This window comes from Erinaceus europaeus, chromosome 4, assembly GCF_950295315.1.
Source record: "Erinaceus europaeus chromosome 4, mEriEur2.1, whole genome shotgun sequence".
NCBI lineage: Eukaryota > Metazoa > Chordata > Mammalia > Eulipotyphla > Erinaceidae > Erinaceus > Erinaceus europaeus.
Genome location: NC_080165.1, coordinates 6,655,407 through 6,675,199, shown reverse-complemented (window position 1 = coordinate 6,675,199; position 19,793 = coordinate 6,655,407). Strand labels below are relative to the sequence as shown.

Sequence of the window (19,793 nt, the reverse complement as noted above, 5' to 3'; positions counted from 1 at the left end):
TAAAGTCTGTTATCTAACTGTAAAAGATGGTTTAGTGTCTTAGTTATTTAAGTATTTAAAAAAATCATTATTCTATTCATAATTATTAAGAAATGTACATCTTTCCTTTTTCCCTTTTTTTTTAAACTTAATCAAAACACCTTTTAATTGTAGCTATTAGGGGTGCCAGGGACCACACCTGGAACTTCTAGCATGTGATTACTGAGCACTGCTTTGAAGACAGACCAATGGTACAGAAGAAAGCAATTCCACAAGTTAGTATTCAGCTATTAAGTATTTTTTTTATTTAAAAAATGTATTTACTTATTTTAACGAGAGAGAGAGAGGGAAAGAGAGAGAGAGAGAGACTGAGACTATATCACTCCTCCGCTCGGGCTTATGGTGGTGCTGGGGAAGGAACCTGGAACTTCAGGTATTTAATTCCTTAGAATATATTAAGGGGAAAAAAATCAGAGACAAATAAGTTAAAGTACATGAAATGAAAACCAAAAGAGCTCTCTGTTTGTATTTTCCATTCCCTAGAGAGACTACTTTCAGCTACAGTACGACTTTGTAGTCATCAATTTTCTGAAGTCAATTCCTTTTTTAAAAAAAGTTAACTAGTGGGAGTTGGCTTTAAGAACCTTGATGGTAGATGCAGTGTGGATCTATCCTGGCAATGTATAAACCTGCAAGTCATTTTAATCAATAATAATTATTTTAAGTTAACATTATATATATATTTAGATGTTTATTTATAAATATATTTATATATATTATATAATTACTTAATAAAATTATATCAAGTTAAAAAATAAAAAGGTAACTATGACATAAAAAGTTTACTTTTTAACTTAAATTCTAGGTGTTTGTAAAACAACTACATATTTGATTAAAGTAATCTTTAGAAGAAATGTGGGGGCCAGGTGGCAGTACACCTGGTTGAGCACTCGCACGACAGTCAGCAAGAACCTGGGTTCAAGCCCCTAGTCCCCACCTGCAGCGGGGAAAATTTCAGGAGTGGTGAAGCAGGGCTGCAGGTGTCTCGCTCCCTCTCCACCTCCCCCTGCCCTCTCCATTTCTCTCTGTCTCTATCTAGTAATAAATAAATAAAATAAAAAGTAATGTTAAGAAGAGGAAGTGTTTAATATCAGCTAGTGAGATATTACACAGGAATTTAAAAATCGCAGATCCCGTGGTTCTCTACTTGCCTAACTGACGCTGCTTTTCCGGTCTCCTCACCCGTGTTTTTATGATGGAAGAAACACCAGTCTCACCTGTTTTTGATTGCAGGCTTCTTCTTGGTTCCTCGGGGGCTTCGATGGGCTGATCCGCCAGGAAGACTCGCGCTTGGTCTATAGCATTCAGGACAGAAAACTCTTTCTCCTTTAGCTCACGCCTTAGCACCTTTGCAAAGAGAATCAGAAGTTGAATTTGTAACCTAATGTGTTGACCAACCAACGAAGCATCTTTAAACCAACGACTGACTGACAATACATAGAAAGGGTATGAGGAATAACCGTCATTTAGGGCAGAATAAAAATAAAAAGAGAATAGTTACATGTGTGAGTCAAGAAACAGAAATGGGGGAGTCAGGTGGTAGCGCAGAGGGTTAAGCGCAGGTGGTGCAAAGCTCAAGGACGGGCATAAGGATCCTGGTTCGAGCCCCCAGCTCCCTATCTGCAGGGGAGTGGCTTCACAGGCAGTGAAGCAGATCTGCAGGTGTCTGTCTTTCTCTCCCACTCTCTGTCTTCCCCTCCTCTCTCCATTTCTCTCTGTTCTATCCAACAATGAAGACAACAATAATAACTACAACAATAAAACAACAAGGGCAATAAAAAGGAGTAAATAAATATTTTTTAAAAAAGAAATAGAAATGGAAGCAAAAAAGATGTTCCCTGTCGGATGAACTGAAACAGGCAAAATAAATTTTTAGAATATAAAACATGAGAAACGGCACATATAAACTTATATAAAATGTACGTTAAGGGTTTTCACTCCTGTCAAGTCACTAAAATGCAACAGTCTATTCAGGGAAATTTTTTTAAAGATATTTTAGCTTTGTCTAACTTTATTTTAGAACAGATAGGAAGGACAGAAATTGAGAGGGGGGAGAGACAGAGAGGGAGAGAGACGGAGAGACAGCTGCAGACCTGCTTCACGGCTTATGAAGCTTTCCCCCCAGCAGGTGGGGACCAGGGACTGGGACCTGGGTCCTTGTGCATGGTAATACTTGCGCTTAACTAGGTGTGCCACCACCTGCCCTACCAAAGATATTTTTTATAAGACAGAAAACTAACTCTGATGGTACAGAAGAAAGCAGTTTCGTAAGCAGTAATAAGATCCACAGGAGTGTCTTTACATTCTTTTGAATATATTAAGAAAAAAAATAAGAGAGAAACAAATTAACGCACATGAAATCAAAATTAAACCAAAGAGAGCACACAAAAGATAGGCTCCAATTATCTTAAACTAATGTTCTGGCTCTCATGCTGAGACAATTAGGATTTTTTTTTCTCCCTTGTGTGATATTTTCAGGCAAATCTATGATTCTCGGAACAGCCTGTCTTGAGCACTTCTTTTTTAAGTAGGGCTAAACTTTCCCCCCTCCTATAAGATGCTTAGTGATTAAAACTCTAACTGTCTGGGTCTTGAAGATAAAATGTATTCAGTGATAACGGAAAGGAAAGGAGCAAATGAAGGTTTCCTGAGGTGTTCTGTTCGTGCCGGTGCGAAGTCAAAACTGTTAGTGCTGTATCCTATTGACCTGTACACACACAGGACACCTACTGCTGCTGCATTTGGCTTTTAGAGCAGCCCCCTGGCTACACATCATGAAAACTGGATTTTTCATCTTCCAAAATATGAAGAATCAATGAAGTCTTCCCTTCGTAACAGCTATTGTTAGTAGCGTTTGACCTAATTTTCCTTTTCATTAACCCTCTGGGAGGCTTTTTTTTAAGCGTGGTAACTATTATTCAGCTTTTCAACTATCTACAATTATTAGCTTGACAAAAAAAAAAGGGGGGGGAGGGAATAACAAAACAAACAAAAAAAGGGACAACAATAAAGGGATTACAACAACAACAACAAAGAAGAACAATAAAAAGTAAGGACTCATGGGGGAGGGCAGTAATATACCCAGTTAAACGCACATAGTATGAAGCCCAAGAACCTGGGCAAGGGTCCGGGTTCGAGTCCCTGGCTCGCCACCTGCAGGAGAGGATGCTTCACAAATGGTGAAGCTGATCTGCCGGGGTCTTCCTCTCTATCTCCCTCTCTATCTTCCCTCCTTCTATAAGACCTAGAGATGCATTCCTATGCCCTCCCTCCCTCGCATCTCTGTAAGTTAAGACTGGACATGAAGCAAGCAGAATAGACAACTTCTCAGATCAGTTATCCCCTGTGAGCATTAAACTAGCACATTAGGAGAAAAGGGCCCAAAACTCCCTGTCTATTTAACAAGTGCAGTTTGGGGCCTGCAAAGTCCTCTAGACAGAGGGCCTGCGTTGGCAGCTACAGGGCTGAGGTTCAAGCCCTGGTCCCACTATACTGTAGAGGGCTTCAGTGCTATGGTGTCTCTGCCCACTCCCTCTGTCTCTTTCTCTCCCTTTCTACCTGAAAAAGTCAGCTAGCAGTTGTGAGGCCCCAACAATCATACACACACACACACACACACACACACACACACACACACACACACACACACACACACACACCTTGTAAAGAAGTCCCAAGGCATGACATTCCAAGAAACCAAGATGATCCTCTAGCACTTGAAGTTTCTGATAGATAAAATAAAAGTCACAAGAGAAATGGGGGAAAAGAGACATGCTTACTCCAGAAATCATATGCATTTAAATCTTTGAGATAATTTTTAAAATTTATTATTAGATAGAGACAGAGAAATTGAGTGGGAAGTGGGAGATAGAGAGAGAGAGAGAGGGAGGGAGAAAGGGAGGGAGAGAGACACCTGCAGCCCTGCTTCACTGCTCATGAAGCTTTCCCCTCTGCATGTGGGGACTAGGGGCTTGAACCTGGGTCCTTGTGCACTGTAACATGTGTGCGCTCAACCAGGTGTGTCACCACCTGGTCCCTTGAGATAATTTTTTAACTTAGAGTACTGTGATCAAGCAAAAAAGTCAGATGCATAAAAAAATCTCCTGCAAGTATGCTTCCCAAACCACTTAAAAATAAAAACCAGTTGTATGAAAAACGAGGAGATAATGAAGTAGCCATGAAAAAAACTGTTTGCACTATGTTATAAGAAACGTCAATGTCAGGAGAATTTATGTTCATAGTACAGATCCAATCGGAAAGTGATGGAAGGGGTTAAAGAGTCTTAAAAGAACCAACCTGGAAAGGCTGTGATGAGTTATTTCTTCTTTCTGTAAGAGAACTGACTGCCCATTAATGGGGAATGCTCAGGAGGTGAGAAGGCCGAAACTCAGTCATTACAGACTCAGCACAAAAGAGAAACTGGAATATGTAGCAATAGATGGTGGTGTGGAAGGAAGAGAACAAGGAAGAGAAAACAGTTACACACAAAGGGATGTGTGCAACTAAGAGAACGGGGAACAGAGCAGTTCTGCGGGGCAGATATTTCACAGGCGGTGAATCAGGTATCTGGAGGTAGAGAGAGAAGACCATCTGTATAAAGTGAAAGCGTGATGACTCCTAACAGAGCACTCCATTATTACTGCTCTCTAAAATGTGCATTAAACCTGTACCCTCTAAAACATTGACGGTGCAGAAGTGGGAAGTGGGGAGATTGGTCTTGAAACTATGTATATTATCTTTTATATACATATTAAAAATCCAAATGGAAAACGGTATCTACAGGGGAGATACTTGAGCAAACTAGTCCTTCAACTCCCTGGATGGCTGGAATTTTATTATTTGAATGCACATGTTCTCACAATGAGTAATTTCTTTTTTCTTTCTTTGCTTTTTTTTTTTTTTTTTTTTTGCCTCCAGGGGTTATCGCCAGGGCTCCGTGTCTGCACTATGAATCCACTACTCCTGGAGGCTATTTTTCCCCATTTTTTGTTGCCCTTATTGTTGTTTTTATTGCTGTTGTTGTTGGATTGATCAGAGAGAAATCAAGAGGAGAGGGGATGACAGAGAAGGGGAGAGAAACATGAACACATGAAAACCTGCTTCACTGCTTGTGAAGCAACCCCTGCAGCTGGGGAGCCGGGAGCTCGAACCGGGAAACTTAAGCCGGTCCTTGAGCTCCACACCATGTGCATTTAAGCCTCTGCGCTATCGCCTGACTCCCACAATGAGTACTTTCACAGGCTGTTTTCTCTGCCTAGAAAGTTCTTTCCCCAGATTATCTGTCTTCCATCTTCCCTCATCCATGAGTCTCGCTGAGTGAGGCCCAGCCATCAACACTGTGTGATGCAGCCTTCCAGCTTGCACGTCCTCACAGCTCTGCTCAAATATGCATATCCTCCACCTATCATCTTCTGCAATGTCAAGTTCATACAAAAAAAGCTATATTTAGGGAGTCGGGCGGTAGCGCAGCAGGTTATGCTCATGGGGCGCAAAGCGCAAGGACCCGCGTAAGGATCCCGGTTCGAGCCCCGGACTCCCCACCTGCAGGGGAGTCGCTTCACAGGTAGTGAAGCAGGTCTGCAGATGTCTGTCTTTCTCTCCCCTTCTCTAACTTCCCCTCCTCTCTCCATTTCTCTCTGTCCTATCCAACAACGACGACATCAATAACAACAACAAGAAAACAACAAGGGCAACAAAAGGGAATAAATATTAAAAAAAAAAGAAAAGAAAAAAGAATGTTTAAAAAAAAAGAAGCTATATTTAACATTTAAGGGGTATAAAACAAGAGCAGCAGAGAGGGAAGAGGGTCTATAGATACCAGTGTATCCTGTCCTGAGACATCTGAAGAGAAACAGGAAGGGCTGACAAGGTGTGATGGAGCCGACATTTCTGCATTTGTTTGTTTACAATATCGTTATCTGGATTTCTTTATTTATAAAGACAGCCCTGTGTCTAAGAAAGCCCTGCAAGACTGAAAACTATGCTTTAATTCTTGATCACATCGTGCTCCATCCTTGATGAAACCGTTCTCTCTGCACAAGGAGTGGGCTGGAGAATGTGTCCTGTACCTCCTTCATCATGCCAAGGTAGAGACAGATAGTAGGGGAGGCAAGCTAGGGCAGGTGCAGACCATGCCACGTACGAAAAATGTGAGCTTGCACCCTTTTGCCAACTCACCACCCAAATATCCTGGATCGTATCACACATTTAATAGAATCTAGCCATACTCCATTTTGTACATTTAATTCTGTTACTCAATTTGTCCTATTTCAATTATATTTAATTTCATGTCAGAGAAAGGCTCAACTTCCAACAACATTACACATAGAATCATTTCATCACCCTTCACCTCTCAATTAGACATAAAAGAAAAGCAGAATTTCCTAAGCACCTGGTGAACATTAATGATAAGATAATTAGGCTCCTGCAGAGCTGTTTTGTATACAGAGCTACAAAGTGGGATTCAACGGTAGGTTCAAATATCATGCAACCACCTACATGTGGGCTGCCTCAAAATGAGGGCAGCAGGACATATAACTGAGGTTTTGCTTTTTAATGACTCTCTATTTTCATGCAAAACAATTACATGCTCAGGCACTAACAAGTGTTGAAGATGTGGGGAAGCTGGAACCCTTCATATACTGCTAGTGAAATGAAAAATTGAGCAATTCTTTAAAGTGTGAGAACAGGGTTACCACATAACTCAGGAATTCCCCTTCGAGGTAGAGAATTGAGAATATATGTCCATATACAAATTTGCACACAGATATTCACACCCATATTATTCATAGTAGCCAAGATATGAACACAAAGCCAAGTGTCTGTCATCTAATGAATGGATCAATGGTTGTCTATCCATCCCGTGGGACCTTACTCAGCAACAGAAATGAACGGAATACTTAGACAAGGTGTATTGCAACAGCGATACGTCTTTAATACAAAACGCTAAGTAAAAGAAGTCAGACGCAAAAGCCCATTAACGTGAAAAACACAAATAGGCAAAGTGTACAGACACAGACAACAGACTAGTGGGCCTTTAGCTGGGGAGCTCAGTGGAGGATGAGAGGGACTGCTCTCTCTGGGGTTTCTTTCTGGAGGTAATGAAAATGCTCTAAAAACAGCTGCAGCGATAAGAATTGTAGGACTCTGTAAATACACTAAAAACCACTGCACTAGTGCTCTTTAATGGACTGCAGTTACGTTACCTGACTCAAAGTCCATAAAATTGTTAAAACAAAATGATTTTGCCCACCTCCACCAAAAAATGACCTCTGGGTAATTTGTATCATTTATTATTATTATTACTATCATTATTGTTATAGATTTAATAGTGATTTCCAAAATTATTAGATAATGGGTATAATTCCACCCCTTTCTGACCACCTGACTGTGTCCCCTTTCCCTATACTGGAAACTGCAGTAGTTCTCCTAAGGTCATAGTTATGCATTGACTATTATTTCTGTAACTATCTATCTATATTTATACATATTTGCCCTTTTTTTTCCTATGGTCCTGCCTTCTCTTTCTCAGTCACACCTATACCTATTGCTATCTCCAAATACCCTTTCTTTTTTCTCTCTCTCTCTCTCTCTCTCTCTCTTCTCTCTCTGGGTTCTGATGGATTTGGAGTTAGGAGCTCTCTGGTCATCTTCCCCAAACATTCCTCCCCCTCTGGGAGGATGGACCACAATTCTTTTGAATTCTGCAGAAGGTGGGAGTTCTGGCTTCTATAGCTGCTTCTCCACTGGCATGTATCATTTCTAATATTTATCCCCAGCCATCAGCAAACCAAGTGTAAACAGTGTTGAGCCCTTCCTCGTTCTCAACACAGACCCTCTCGTATATTGTGGCCATTGCCTGTTCTCTCCATTGCTGTTTTTTTTTTTTTTTTCCCCCATTAAGTCTCACATCTTTATCACTTAGAATTCTCCACAGTGACTGCCTCTCTACCACCATATACTCACATGGGGTGGGGAGAACTTAGCAAATGTTTCATGAATAATCCAGAGAAAGCATGCTTTCATAATTAAATACTATATTGGATTCCAAAATATGGCAGAACAAAATAGAATAGTCCCATGCATTGGATTTGGATGAACTAGCTCTAGACTATCTGAACTAAGAACTTTGCAATTTATGGGTGATTTTTTTTTAGAACTTTATTGGACCCTTAATAGATTACAGTACAGTTATTGATACATGGATATAACTTCTCATCTTCCTGTGACTGCAAAACTCTTCTCACTGACAACTCAGGTCTATGGTGAAAAGCTTGCACCAGACCCTCAAAGTGCCCCTGGCCCTCTATTTTCTCCTCCTTCACCACAGTCTTTCACCCTGCTGGAATCATTATATCCCCTCCAATGTACTGCCTTTTCTCCTTGTTTCTCAAGTCTCACCTATGACTGAATCATACACTATCCATCCTTCTCTGAAGGGAATCCGATCAAGCGGGATATATGATTTTATGTGAATATAATCTAGCAGGTCAGCATTTCAATGTGCTATAGGTTGTCATTTTATTAATAGCAGGTATTCTTTTTTTCTTCCTAGAGCAACAAGAAGAAACAAATTCCACAGAAAAGAGCCATATAGATTCAGTCCCATTTTCTCTATCTCTCCACATCACAGGAAGATAAAGTTATATGAGAAGTAATCTCAAATAGCTTCAAAATTAGAGTCATTAGACTGGAAGTTGCAACCATGAGTAATATTCATATTAAATCCCACCTAAAATTTACTTATTTAAAACAAGGTCTGTTTTTCCTGATTCTAAAGGTCCTATTAGAGGCACTTGGAGTTACCCCTGAAGCTATAGTGGTTTCTGGCTTGAATGAGTTTGGAAGTTCAAGATGGGGTTTCTCAGTGCCCGAGGGGCTGCAGTATGGGGTGACTAACTGCTTCGCACCCTGCACTGAGCTCCCCAGCTGAGTGACAAATCCATACATCAAGGCATGGATTCGGAACACTTCTTTTGAACAGAATTTTCTGCAGCCATACAGATGTCCTAAAGCTTTTCTATTCAATGTGGCAGCTACCAATACAATGTGGCTATTTGGAACTTGAAATATGATCAGAACAACTGAGGGACTGAATTCCAAATGTCGTATTTCAAGTTAACCTAAGTCAAGTCATGAGTCCAAAGAAACAGGCAGGATGGGAGAAGAGGCACTGGAACTTCCTCTCAGAGAAGAATGTGTGTCAGATGAAGCTGCAATCTTCAGGGAGTAGACAAGGAAGATATAGGGTGGGTGGGGGAAGAAACAGCATAATGGTTATGCAAGCAGACTCAAAAGTCTGAGGCTGCGAGGTCCCAGGTTCAATCTCCCACACCTGAGCAACAGTGTTCTTATAAGAAAAAAGAAAAGGTATAAAATAATTTCTAAAAATGAAATGGGTATTGTATTTTGAAACACGAATGCTCCAAGTTCTTTATCTGCAGGGAGACACAGTCTCTGATCATGTGGAATTCAAGCACAACTGAAGAGCACAGCAAACATCTCATGACCTATCAGAAAAAAACTCGATTTCTCTTTCATTCTAGTGTTACAATTCATAGTAAAATTGACAAAAGGAAAATTTCAAAACACAATTTAATTCGGGGTCAGCAAAAGAACTGGACAGGACGCTGCTCAGGGTGCAACCTGCCCCCATGGCACTGAAGTGAGCTTAGGTGTTGCGGTTGCTGGCAGCTGGTATGCCTCTGTCTCTATCAGAAACAAAATAAAAACAGCATGGGGGCCAGGCGGTAGTGCCGTGGGATAAGTGCACATGGCATGAAGCACACGGACAAGCATAAGGATCCCGGTTTGAGCCCCTGATTCCCCACCAGCAGGGGAGTTGCTTCACAAGTGGTGAAGCAGGTCTGCAGGTGTCTGTCTTTCTCTCCCCCTCTCTGTCTTCTACTCCTTTCTCAATTTCTCCGTCCTATCCAACAAAAAGGGCAACAAAAATGGGGAAAAAATGGCCTCCAGGAGCAGTGGATTTGTAGTGTAGGTGCCAAGCCCCAGTGATAACCCTGGAAGACAAAAAAACACCCAGAAAGCATTAATTTCAAACAGTTTATAAGATACTATAAATTGACAAGGAGAAGCTATGGATAAGAAGAATCAACGGGGGAGTCAGGCAGTAGCACAGTGGGTTAAGCGCACATGGCACGATGTGCAAGGACCAGTGTAAGGATCCCAGTTCGAGCCCTCGGCTCCCCACCTGCAGGGGAGTCACTTCACAAGCGGTGAAGCAGGTCTGCAGGTGTCTTATCTTTCTCTCCCCGTCTCTGTCTTCCCCACCTCTCTCCATTTCTCTCTGTCCTATCCAACAATGATGACATCAATAATAACTACAATTAAAAAAAACAGGGGCAACAAAAGGAATAAATAAAATATCAAAAAAGAAGAATCAACAATTATTGATTTATCTCAATTTTTCAGGAATTGAACGTCTCAAGTGGAAAAGGCAAATGTTAGTGAGAATGTGAAATGCCCAAAATTTTGCAAGGGGCACAAATACAATATGGCATTGACAATGTGTAAACAGGGGAAGGGGCTGGGAGGACACAAATAATCGCCTCCAAATTATTTAAACTGTTTGTTGCAGATGAAAGTAGGGACTGCAAAAGCTGAATAAGGGAACGAGATGGGCATACTTTAACGATGACTCTTTAGTCACCATCAGGCCACACCATCAGCTGGGGCCCTAATTGGGGAGTCCTGAGATTCCCAAACAGACATGATGGGCCTAGAACTCGAATAAATCCCTCTCTCCATTATTACTGGTCATCTCTATCAGGAACAACAAAACAGACTCCTTTGTGGATCCCCCATAGGAACTTGCTCTCAACTTGGATCAACAATGGTAGAGAATATTCCATCCTCCAAAGGGAGACTGGACAACATACTCTATGCTACACCTGAGGAAGATGGGTCGATACTGGGGCAGCTTGGAACGTTCCTACTCATGACCACAGAATGTGAGCTCAGATCTACAGGGATGCAGAGGTCACACAGGCTCCTAAGCTGATTATGGGGCCCAGATCACATCAAATCAATGGGGTTTACAGTCAACAACATTTATACCCCTTTCCCATATTGGGGAGCTACTCTCTTCCCTGATCCAGCTTTCTGGTCCCTTTCCCAGACAATAACTTGGATCCACCTGCATATCAGATTTCAAGCTGAGGCAAAAAAACAAAAACAACAACAAAAAAACACTACAGGCCCTTTGAAATATAACTAAAATATGCCTACTAGCTATCTACAAAATGGAGGCCCCCACACATAGACACTTCTTCTGCACTATTCCAGCCTGTAGGTCCATGATTGGTCAACAATTTGTTTGGCTTTGTATGTTAACTCTCTTTTCAGTCTCCAGGTTAGAGATGCTAGCAGAATACGACCAGACTTCTCTAGACAGACAACCCCACCAATGTGTCCTGGAGCTCTGATTCCCCAGAGCCCTGCCCCACTAGGGAAAGAGAGATAAGCTGGGAGTATGGATCAACCTGTCAACACCCATGTTCCATGTTCAGTGGGAAAGCAATTACAGAAGCCAGACCTTCCACCTTCTACATCCCACAATGACCCTGGGTCCATACTCCCAGAGGGATAAAGAACAGGAAAGCTATCAGGGGAGGGGATGGGATACGGAGTTCTGGTGGTGGGCCTTGTGTGGAGTTGCACCCCTCTTATCCTATGGTTTTGTCAATGTTTCGTTTTTATAAATAATAAGTTTTTTTTTTTAAAAAAAAAAAGTAGAATTAGTTTAAGGATGATGAGGAAAAAAAGCAATTCAAGAAAACAGAATAAAAAGTAAGGTGATCTAGACTCTCCTGGTTTCCTCTGTGGAGAAGCTCTTGTGCACTCCTTCAAATTAAGTGGAAGACTCAGACTATCGGAGTCATGAAAGCCTGATCTGAGTATTAGGATGGAAGTGCTAAGAGTATAATTCTCATTTCCACCTGATTTCCATTAACACAGCATTCTTGGCTAGGACGGAATCCACTTCTCTGCCCCTCCCTCCCTCGGCATGCTCTCCAGCACCCGCGGGCATTCCCCTGAGAGCCAACACAGCAGAGCCAACGGCTCCTGACTCAACTTAAACGTCTTAAGAGAGATTCTCAATGATCCTCCTGTAATAGTCTGGAACTGTTTCTCCCCACCTGCTGTAATTTAGAGGGAAGGGTAGGGGATTAAGGGATAAGATAGAAAGAAGCGATTGGAAGGGCTTAAGTCAGGCGGAGTGGCGAGTCATCTGCAGCATGGACACGGCCCGGCTCATGGTAATGGCTGAAGGGGGCCAGGGGAACAGCAGTGCTAGCACTTGTTCCTGGCAGCGCTGACGTGAACAGGATCCTGCAAGTCTCTTTGGAGAAAAGCACGGAGCGAGAGAGTCTGGACAGAGGAATCTCTGCGATGACTTAAACTGAAACTGTGGAGCTGAGCTAAGAAGCACAAACCTGCCAGTGTGTCCTATATCCTGGTGGAATTCTCTTTTCTTTAAAGAGCAAGTGACTCCTTCCCTCCCTTGAATCTAGTTACCATCCACATTGTAAGTCAAGTGCCAGAGTTCACAAAGATGCATTTTTCCTTAAAATGTTCTGGATCATGGCATTATCGGACCCTTTTGTTGTTTCTCTTGACTAAAACTCTCCGCTGGCTTCCCTGATGGACTCAGAATAAATCTAAACCCTTTCTGCTCTCCACCCTTCTCTACGCACATACCCTTATTCCTAGACTCAAAGTCTTTTTATTTTTATTTTATTTTTTCTGTTCTAAGAACATCAAGCTCTTCCCTCCTCCCGGACTCTGTGATCAGAGAGCTCTCATTGTCTCAAGTCTTCAATGGCTGGTTCCTTCTCATTACTAAGACCTCAGAACTCAGTGTGTGTCAGACAAATGATTGAAGAAATGAACCAACTAGCTTGAAACGACATGTGGGTATCTTAGGGAATCTTAGAAAAAAAAATTCTGTTAAAAGAGAGAGTTCATGAGAACTGGTTCATAGAAGAAAGCAAGACAGAATAACAAAGAGAAACAGAGGAGAAAAGGAGCCCTTATAGTCCTTCATAGAAAATCATTTCTCATGGGGGTAGACAGCATAATGGTTGTGCAAAGAGACTCTCATGCCTGAGGCTCTGAAGTCTCAGGTTCAATCCCCCGCACCACCATAAACCAGAGCTGAGCAGGGCTCTGGTGTTTCTCTCTGTGTCTTTCCCTCTCTGCATCTCTCAAAAATAAAATAAATAAAATACTTTTTTTTAAAAAAGTAGCAAAATGTGTTTAAAAAAAAAGAAAATCATTTCTCACGGGGTGGGCAGTGGCACCCCTGGTTGAGCGCACATGTTACAATGTACAAGGACCCAGGTTCAAGCCCCTGGTCCCTACCTTGAGGGAGAAAGCTTTGCAAGTGGTGAAACAGGGCTGCAGGTGTCTTTCTCTCCCTATTTCCCTCTACCCTTTTGATTCCTGTCCATCCAATAAATAAAGATGATAAAAATTTTTAAAAAAAGAAAATCACTTCTCAGGGGGCCAGGCAGTGGCAGACCGGGTTAAGCAAACATGTTATAACATTCAAGTATCCAGGTTCAAGTCCACGGTCCCCAACTGCAGAGGGAAAGCTTTGGAAGTAATGAAGCAGGACTGCAGATGTCTCTCTCCTTCCCTATCTATCTCCCTCACCCCTCTTGATTTCTGACTGTCTCTATCCAACAAACAAATAAAGATAACTTTAAAAAAGTTCCAAAAAAAAAGGAAAATCATTTCTGGAGGCTGGGTGGTGGCACACCTGGTTGAGTGCATGTTACAGTGTGTTACCTGGCTTCCAACCCCCGGTCCCCACCTGCAGGGGGAGAATTTTGCACGTGGTGAAGCAGGGCTGCAGGTGTGTCTCTGTCTCTCTTCCTCTCTATCTCCTCCTTTCCTCTTGATTTCTGGCTGTCTCCTATACAATAAATAAATTTTTTAAACATCATTTCTCAAGACAAAATCTGAGTGTTTTTCTGGGTAAGCTCCCTGTTCCTCACTAAAGAATCAAAGAGATCTACAAAGTTTACTTATTTCAATGCTTTGGGGACCCGATTCCCATAGCACCCCTATCATCACAGAAATGCCAAGGGGGTCTGGGCGGTAGCACACAGAGTACTAAGCACAAGGATCCAGAGTACTAAGCACAAGGATCCAGGTTTGAGCTCCCGGGTCCGTGCCTACAGTGGGGATGCTTCAAGAATGGTGAAGCAGGTCCGCAGGTCTCCATCTCTCTCTCTCTCTCTCTCTCTCCCTCTCTCTCTACACTCCTCCTCTCCATTTCTTTCTGTCCTATCCAATAAAACTAAAATAGTGGATTGGTGGTGCAGGCACCAGGTCCCAGAGATAATCCAGGAGGCACAAAGAACAGAACAGAAAAGCCCAGGACACACCCTGGGAGCTGGCCCTGCACCTCTGTGACCCCGGGCACCTGGGACCATCATTTCCCTCAACAGGCCTGTCCCCTCCCCGTGGCCTTTCTGCAGATTTGACTCCTGCCTGAGGCCGCACACTCACTCACTAATGTGGCCCAGAGGGCAACGTGGACACTCAGTGAATTTGCCTATGAAAGAAGATGTTAAAAATGGTTTTATGATGTACAATCCTAAAACCAGAGATTTATAACCAAAAAGCACTGAGTCGCAGCTCAGTGCACATTACCTACCTACAAATCTTGAGTTATGAATTTCTGTGCACATTTATGACAAAAATCTCCCTCTCTCTCTCTCTCTGAGGCAGTCAGTCGGAACATACTTTGAAACAATTCAGTGCTACAGTATAGCTACAGTTAAATTCATGCTTATGGGGGCCAGCTGGTGGTGCAGCTGGTTGAGTGCTCCTATTACAACACTCAAGGACCCGGGTTTGAGCCCCCGGTCCCCACCTGCAGGGGAAAGCTTCATGAGTTTTGAAGCAGGGCTGCAGGTGTCTCTCTGTGTTTCTCCCTCTCTATCAACCCCTTCCCTCTTGATTTCTGGCTGTCTCTATCCAATAAATAAAGATAATAATTAAAAAAATTATTATTTAAAAAATAAATAAGTAAACACAATTTAAAAGAAAAATTCATGCTCATATAAAATTTGACCATCATTTGCAACTATGCTTAAATACAGAATTCTTCCTCCTCCTCAAAAAACAAACAACAGGGAGTCGGGCTGTAGCGCAGCGGGTTAAGCGCAGGTGGCGCAAAGCATGAGGACCAGACTAAGGATCCCGGTTCAAACCCCGGTTCCCCACCTGCAGGGGAATCGTTTCACAGGCGGTGAAGCAGGTCTGCAGGTGTCTGTCTTTCTCTCCCCCTCTCTGTCTTCCCCTCCCTCTCTCCATTTCTCTCTGTCCTATCCAACAACGACAACAACAATAATAACTACAACAATAAAACAACAAGGGCAACAAAAGGGAATAAATAAATAAAATAAATATTTAAAAACAACAACAACAACAAAAACTGAGCAATTTAACCAGCAGACTCGGAAACCGCAATTTGCCATCTCCCTCTCTTTCTCTCTGTCTTAAATCGGACATAGAAATCGAGAATGTGGAGAAAGACAGATACACGCAGCCTTGCTTTACCTCTTGTGAAGCGTGACTCCTGCTGGTGGGAAGTGAGGGCCTGAGCCTGGGCCTTGCACATGGAGACAGGTGTGCTTAACCAGGTGCACCACTGCCCCACCCCCCAATTTACAATCTCTATACCTAAAAACAAAAAACAATGGAAGATGATTTGCCTGAGTTGGGCCCCCCTTTGTGCCCCGGGCTGCAATCCCACCTGAGCGCCTGGAAAACAACAGATGATTTTGGAGAGGAGCCGCCCTGTAGGAAACATGGAGGAAAACAAGAATTAAAAGAACTTGTCTCCCAGCTGACCCTGACCTGGAGCTTCCGCCTCAACCTCCACATTTGGAAACAGTGAGGAGTCATTTACGGCCTTAATAAGTGAACCAGACTCAACCACTGTACCGTAGCCAGACACCTTTCAGGAGGTTACAAAGGAAAAACAAAAGGTGCAGGTGGGCGGGTTTGGGGTAAAATATCCCTTGTCCTCACAATGTACAATTTTTATTATTTTATTTTTAGTAAAATATTATTTTGTTAGAAAAACAAACAAACAGGGAGTTGGGCGGTAGCACAATGGGTTAAGCGCACGTGGTATGAAGCGCAAGGACCGGCATAAGGATCCTGGTTCGAGCCACCGGCTCCCCACCTGCAGGGGAGTCACTTCACAGGCGGTGAAGCAGGTCTGCAGGGGTCTGTCTTTCTCTCCTCCTCTCTGTCTTCCCCTCCTCTCTCCATTTCTCTCTGTCCTATCCAACAATGATGACTTCAATAACAACAATAACTACAACAACAAGGGCAACAAAAGGGAAAATAAGTAAATATAAAAAGAAAAAAAACAACAAATGAGTAACATGTACTAAATAGTATGTTAGATACTGACTTTTTTTTTTCCTCCTTGCTAATGTTTAAGCATTGCCTTGATTCTTAAAGTGTACTAGATGGTTAAAAAAAAAACAAAAAAACTTCCTCCTCAAAAGATTCAACCTGCTCATGGAAGAAGATGTTAGCTGTTAGTATCTCCAGGTGTGGATGACTGACAGCAGACTTCAGCACCCAGTTTGCAAGGTGAATTAAATCCAACATTTCTAAGGGAAATGCTCTTATTACATCTGAGGAAATGAAATGACACGATGCTTTCCCAACTTAGGCCCAAATGTTAGGTAAACATAAAACTGTGCTGTAAAATTACATCATGCTAGATTTCCATTTATATGTTTTAGTCCTAGAAATCTAGGAGTTTTCCTTTGCAGTTTTATTCAGGAAAACTCCCTAGTTTTAAAAATAGATGATCTGCTCCTATCACATCCAGTCACTTATGGCTAATGTCACATTTTCCCATCGATGCATCTAACAGTGAACAACTGTGTACTGCTAAGGATGGCTAACCTGTCTATTTCTGGCCAGTTATTCCCTTCCTCACTACTGTGAGAGAAACTTGAGTCTGGTCAGTATGTGATTCCAAAGTGACATGAAATATCATCATTTTAATGCGAACAGCACAAAGTTCATAGCAAAGAGGGACAGGAATGAGGAATCAGAGGCAAAGGCACAGGGAAACTGCACTTTCGTGCGTTGCTGGAGGCAGAAAATTGGTTCAATCATTTGGGAAAGTCATGCGGCAATCTATCAAGAGTCATTACTGTGTTCATACTGTAGGAGACAAGAATTTCACCTCTGGGAATATATCCTAGGGGGAAAAAATGATCCAGAAATGCTACCAAAAGTTTTTATGACAGCATTATTTATGATTTAAAAAACCCTGCAAGTACTTAGGTAGGGTGAAAAAGGCTTACATTCACAATGATATGCGAAATAGTTATGTAGCATTGAAAAAGTATTGTGATAATGATCACGCAGCAATGTGAGTCAACAGGCACGGCCCACAGGGAGGTGAGATGTGACAGAGCAAATACAGCACTCTATTCAAAGTGTGTGGCAGCAAATACTCCAGCAAGGGAGATAAGGGAAAGAAAGGTTCCTTACTATAAAGAGAAATACGGTCATGGGCCAAAGGTTCCTTATTATAAGAGAAATACGGTCAAGGGCCAGCAAGAAGAAAGGTCACCTGCAGAGTGGGCCTGCTTTTCACACGTGATCTCCACTACACTGGAGGACATTTTGAGCCTGCCCCCACCCCACCCCCCTTTTTCCCCCCCCTCTCTTACCCTCTGTTTTGTCCATATCTGAAAATCTAAAAACGCTGGTTCAGAGTGGTAATGACCAGGCAATGACAAAAAAAAACAAAGAGCCAAATTTTATGATATCTGCAATAATTAGATTTTTTGTGGTAGTGCCAGGGCCTCTCACACTCATGACTCCATTCTTTGTGATTTCTAGCGGTGTTTGGGGGGAGGGAGAGAAATGTCACAGCACCATGTCACCAGCCCTGGTATAGTGGTGCTCTGGGGCAGTATGAGGAGGGTCTGAACCCAGGGCCTCAAGGGTGGTAAGGTATGCACTCTACAGAGCTATCTGCTAGTTTCCCTGACAAATTTTTATGATTAAAAATTACACATTTGTGAAAGAAATTTAGAAAGCAAGTTTAGTTGTCATTGAACATAGCACTGCTTTTAAAGATATTAGTAAGATTTAAAATGTTTTTGTAAGAATATATAGACCAATCATGAAACTTAATTATAGGGAGTCGGGTGGTAGTGCAGCGGGTTAAGCACAGGTGGTGCAAAGCACTAGTACCTGCCGAAGGATCCCGGATCGAGCCCCCAGCTCCCCACCTGCAGGGGAGTCGCTTCACAAGCAGTGAAGCAGGTCTGCAGGTGTCTCTTTTTCTCTCCCCGCTGTCTTCTCCTCTCTCCATTTCCCACTGTCCTATCCAACAACGATGACATCAATAACAAATACAACAATAAAGCAACAAAGGCAACAAAAGGGGATAAATAAATATTTTATAAAAAAACTTAATTTGCTTCGATTACTTTTTGGTTGCTAAATTTATTTAGAAATGTAACAGTGATAATAGGTAGTACAAAGTCAGACTTTGTACCTTTGAGTGATCTGAAAGTGTGAGTGATCTGTAAACTTGAGTGATCTGTAAGTTTGAGTGAGTTATTAGGAATCTTAATTCATCCAGCTTTCAAATTGTCAAATTCAAGACTTGAATAAAGAAGCAAAAATACTCAGCATTCAGCACACAAGGCGAGACAATAAGCTATGTTAACAAAGAAAAGCTAATTATCTTTAAAGAGAACATTTTCAGGTTACAGGCGGCAGCCCATGCAACTGAGCACAAGTGAATTTGCACAAGTTACCATGTGCAAGGCATGTTTGAGTCCGGCTCCCCCCACAGGAAGCATGCTTCATGAACGGTGAAGCAGGTCTGCAGGTGTCTGTCCTACTCTTTCTCTAGCTCCCTCTCTCCTCTCAATTTCTCTTTGTCCTATCAAATAAAATTTAGAGAAAGGGGGGAAAAATGGCCTCTAAGAGCGATAAATTCATAGGACCAGTACCCAGCCACAGCCGTAGTCTTAGTGGCAACAGAAATAAATGAATAAATAAATAAATAAATAAATAAGAGCAATAAAACAAGAAAATTTCAAACTCTTTTTATAAAATAAATTAATTGGTATTTTATCAAGATAAGAAAAAGGATACCTCTTAACTTACGACAATATTAAAGCACAAAGTACAATGGTGTTGATTACTTTTCTTACAAATTGAAGTATGCCATGTCATTAAAATTATTTCTGAACTCTAGAGGAAAGATTGCTGCCTACCCTTCTGCCTGCTATTATCTTTACTAAAGATTCACTGTTGGGGGCCAGGCAGTAGCTTATTATCAGGTTAAGCGCAGATGGCGAGGCACAAGGACCCGTGTGAGGATCCCGGTATCCCAGTTCAAGCCCCCAGATCCCCACCTGCAGGGGAATCGCTTCACAAGCGGTGAAGCAGGTCTGCAGGTGTCTGTCTTTCTCTCTCCTTCTCTGTCTTCCCTTCCTCTCTTGATTTCTCTCTGTCCTGTCTAACAACAACAACAGCAATAATATAACAATAAGAAGGGCAACAAAAATGGGGAAAATGGTCTCCTGAATGACTGCATATAAAAAAAAAAGGGCAAAAAGACTGAAGGTGATTGGTACTTTTTATCTAGTGATCATAATATAATTTTATCAACTGGAATGAATATGGAGAACAGGTACTGAGTCAGAGACTTCATAAGC

The 19,793-nt window shown here is 42.1% G+C and overlaps 1 protein-coding gene across 1 annotated transcript in view; it reads right to left on the bottom strand.

Moving 5' to 3' along the window:
* The window catches only part of UTRN (utrophin), a 609,745-nt gene that overhangs the window by 135,775 nt on the left and 454,177 nt on the right, over positions 1-19,793 (bottom strand). The window contains exon 54 of the mRNA XM_060190773.1: positions 1,257-1,386. Within this exon, the coding sequence (XP_060046756.1) occupies positions 1,257-1,386 (130 nt within the window). The remainder of the gene's footprint in view (positions 1-1,256; positions 1,387-19,793) is intronic.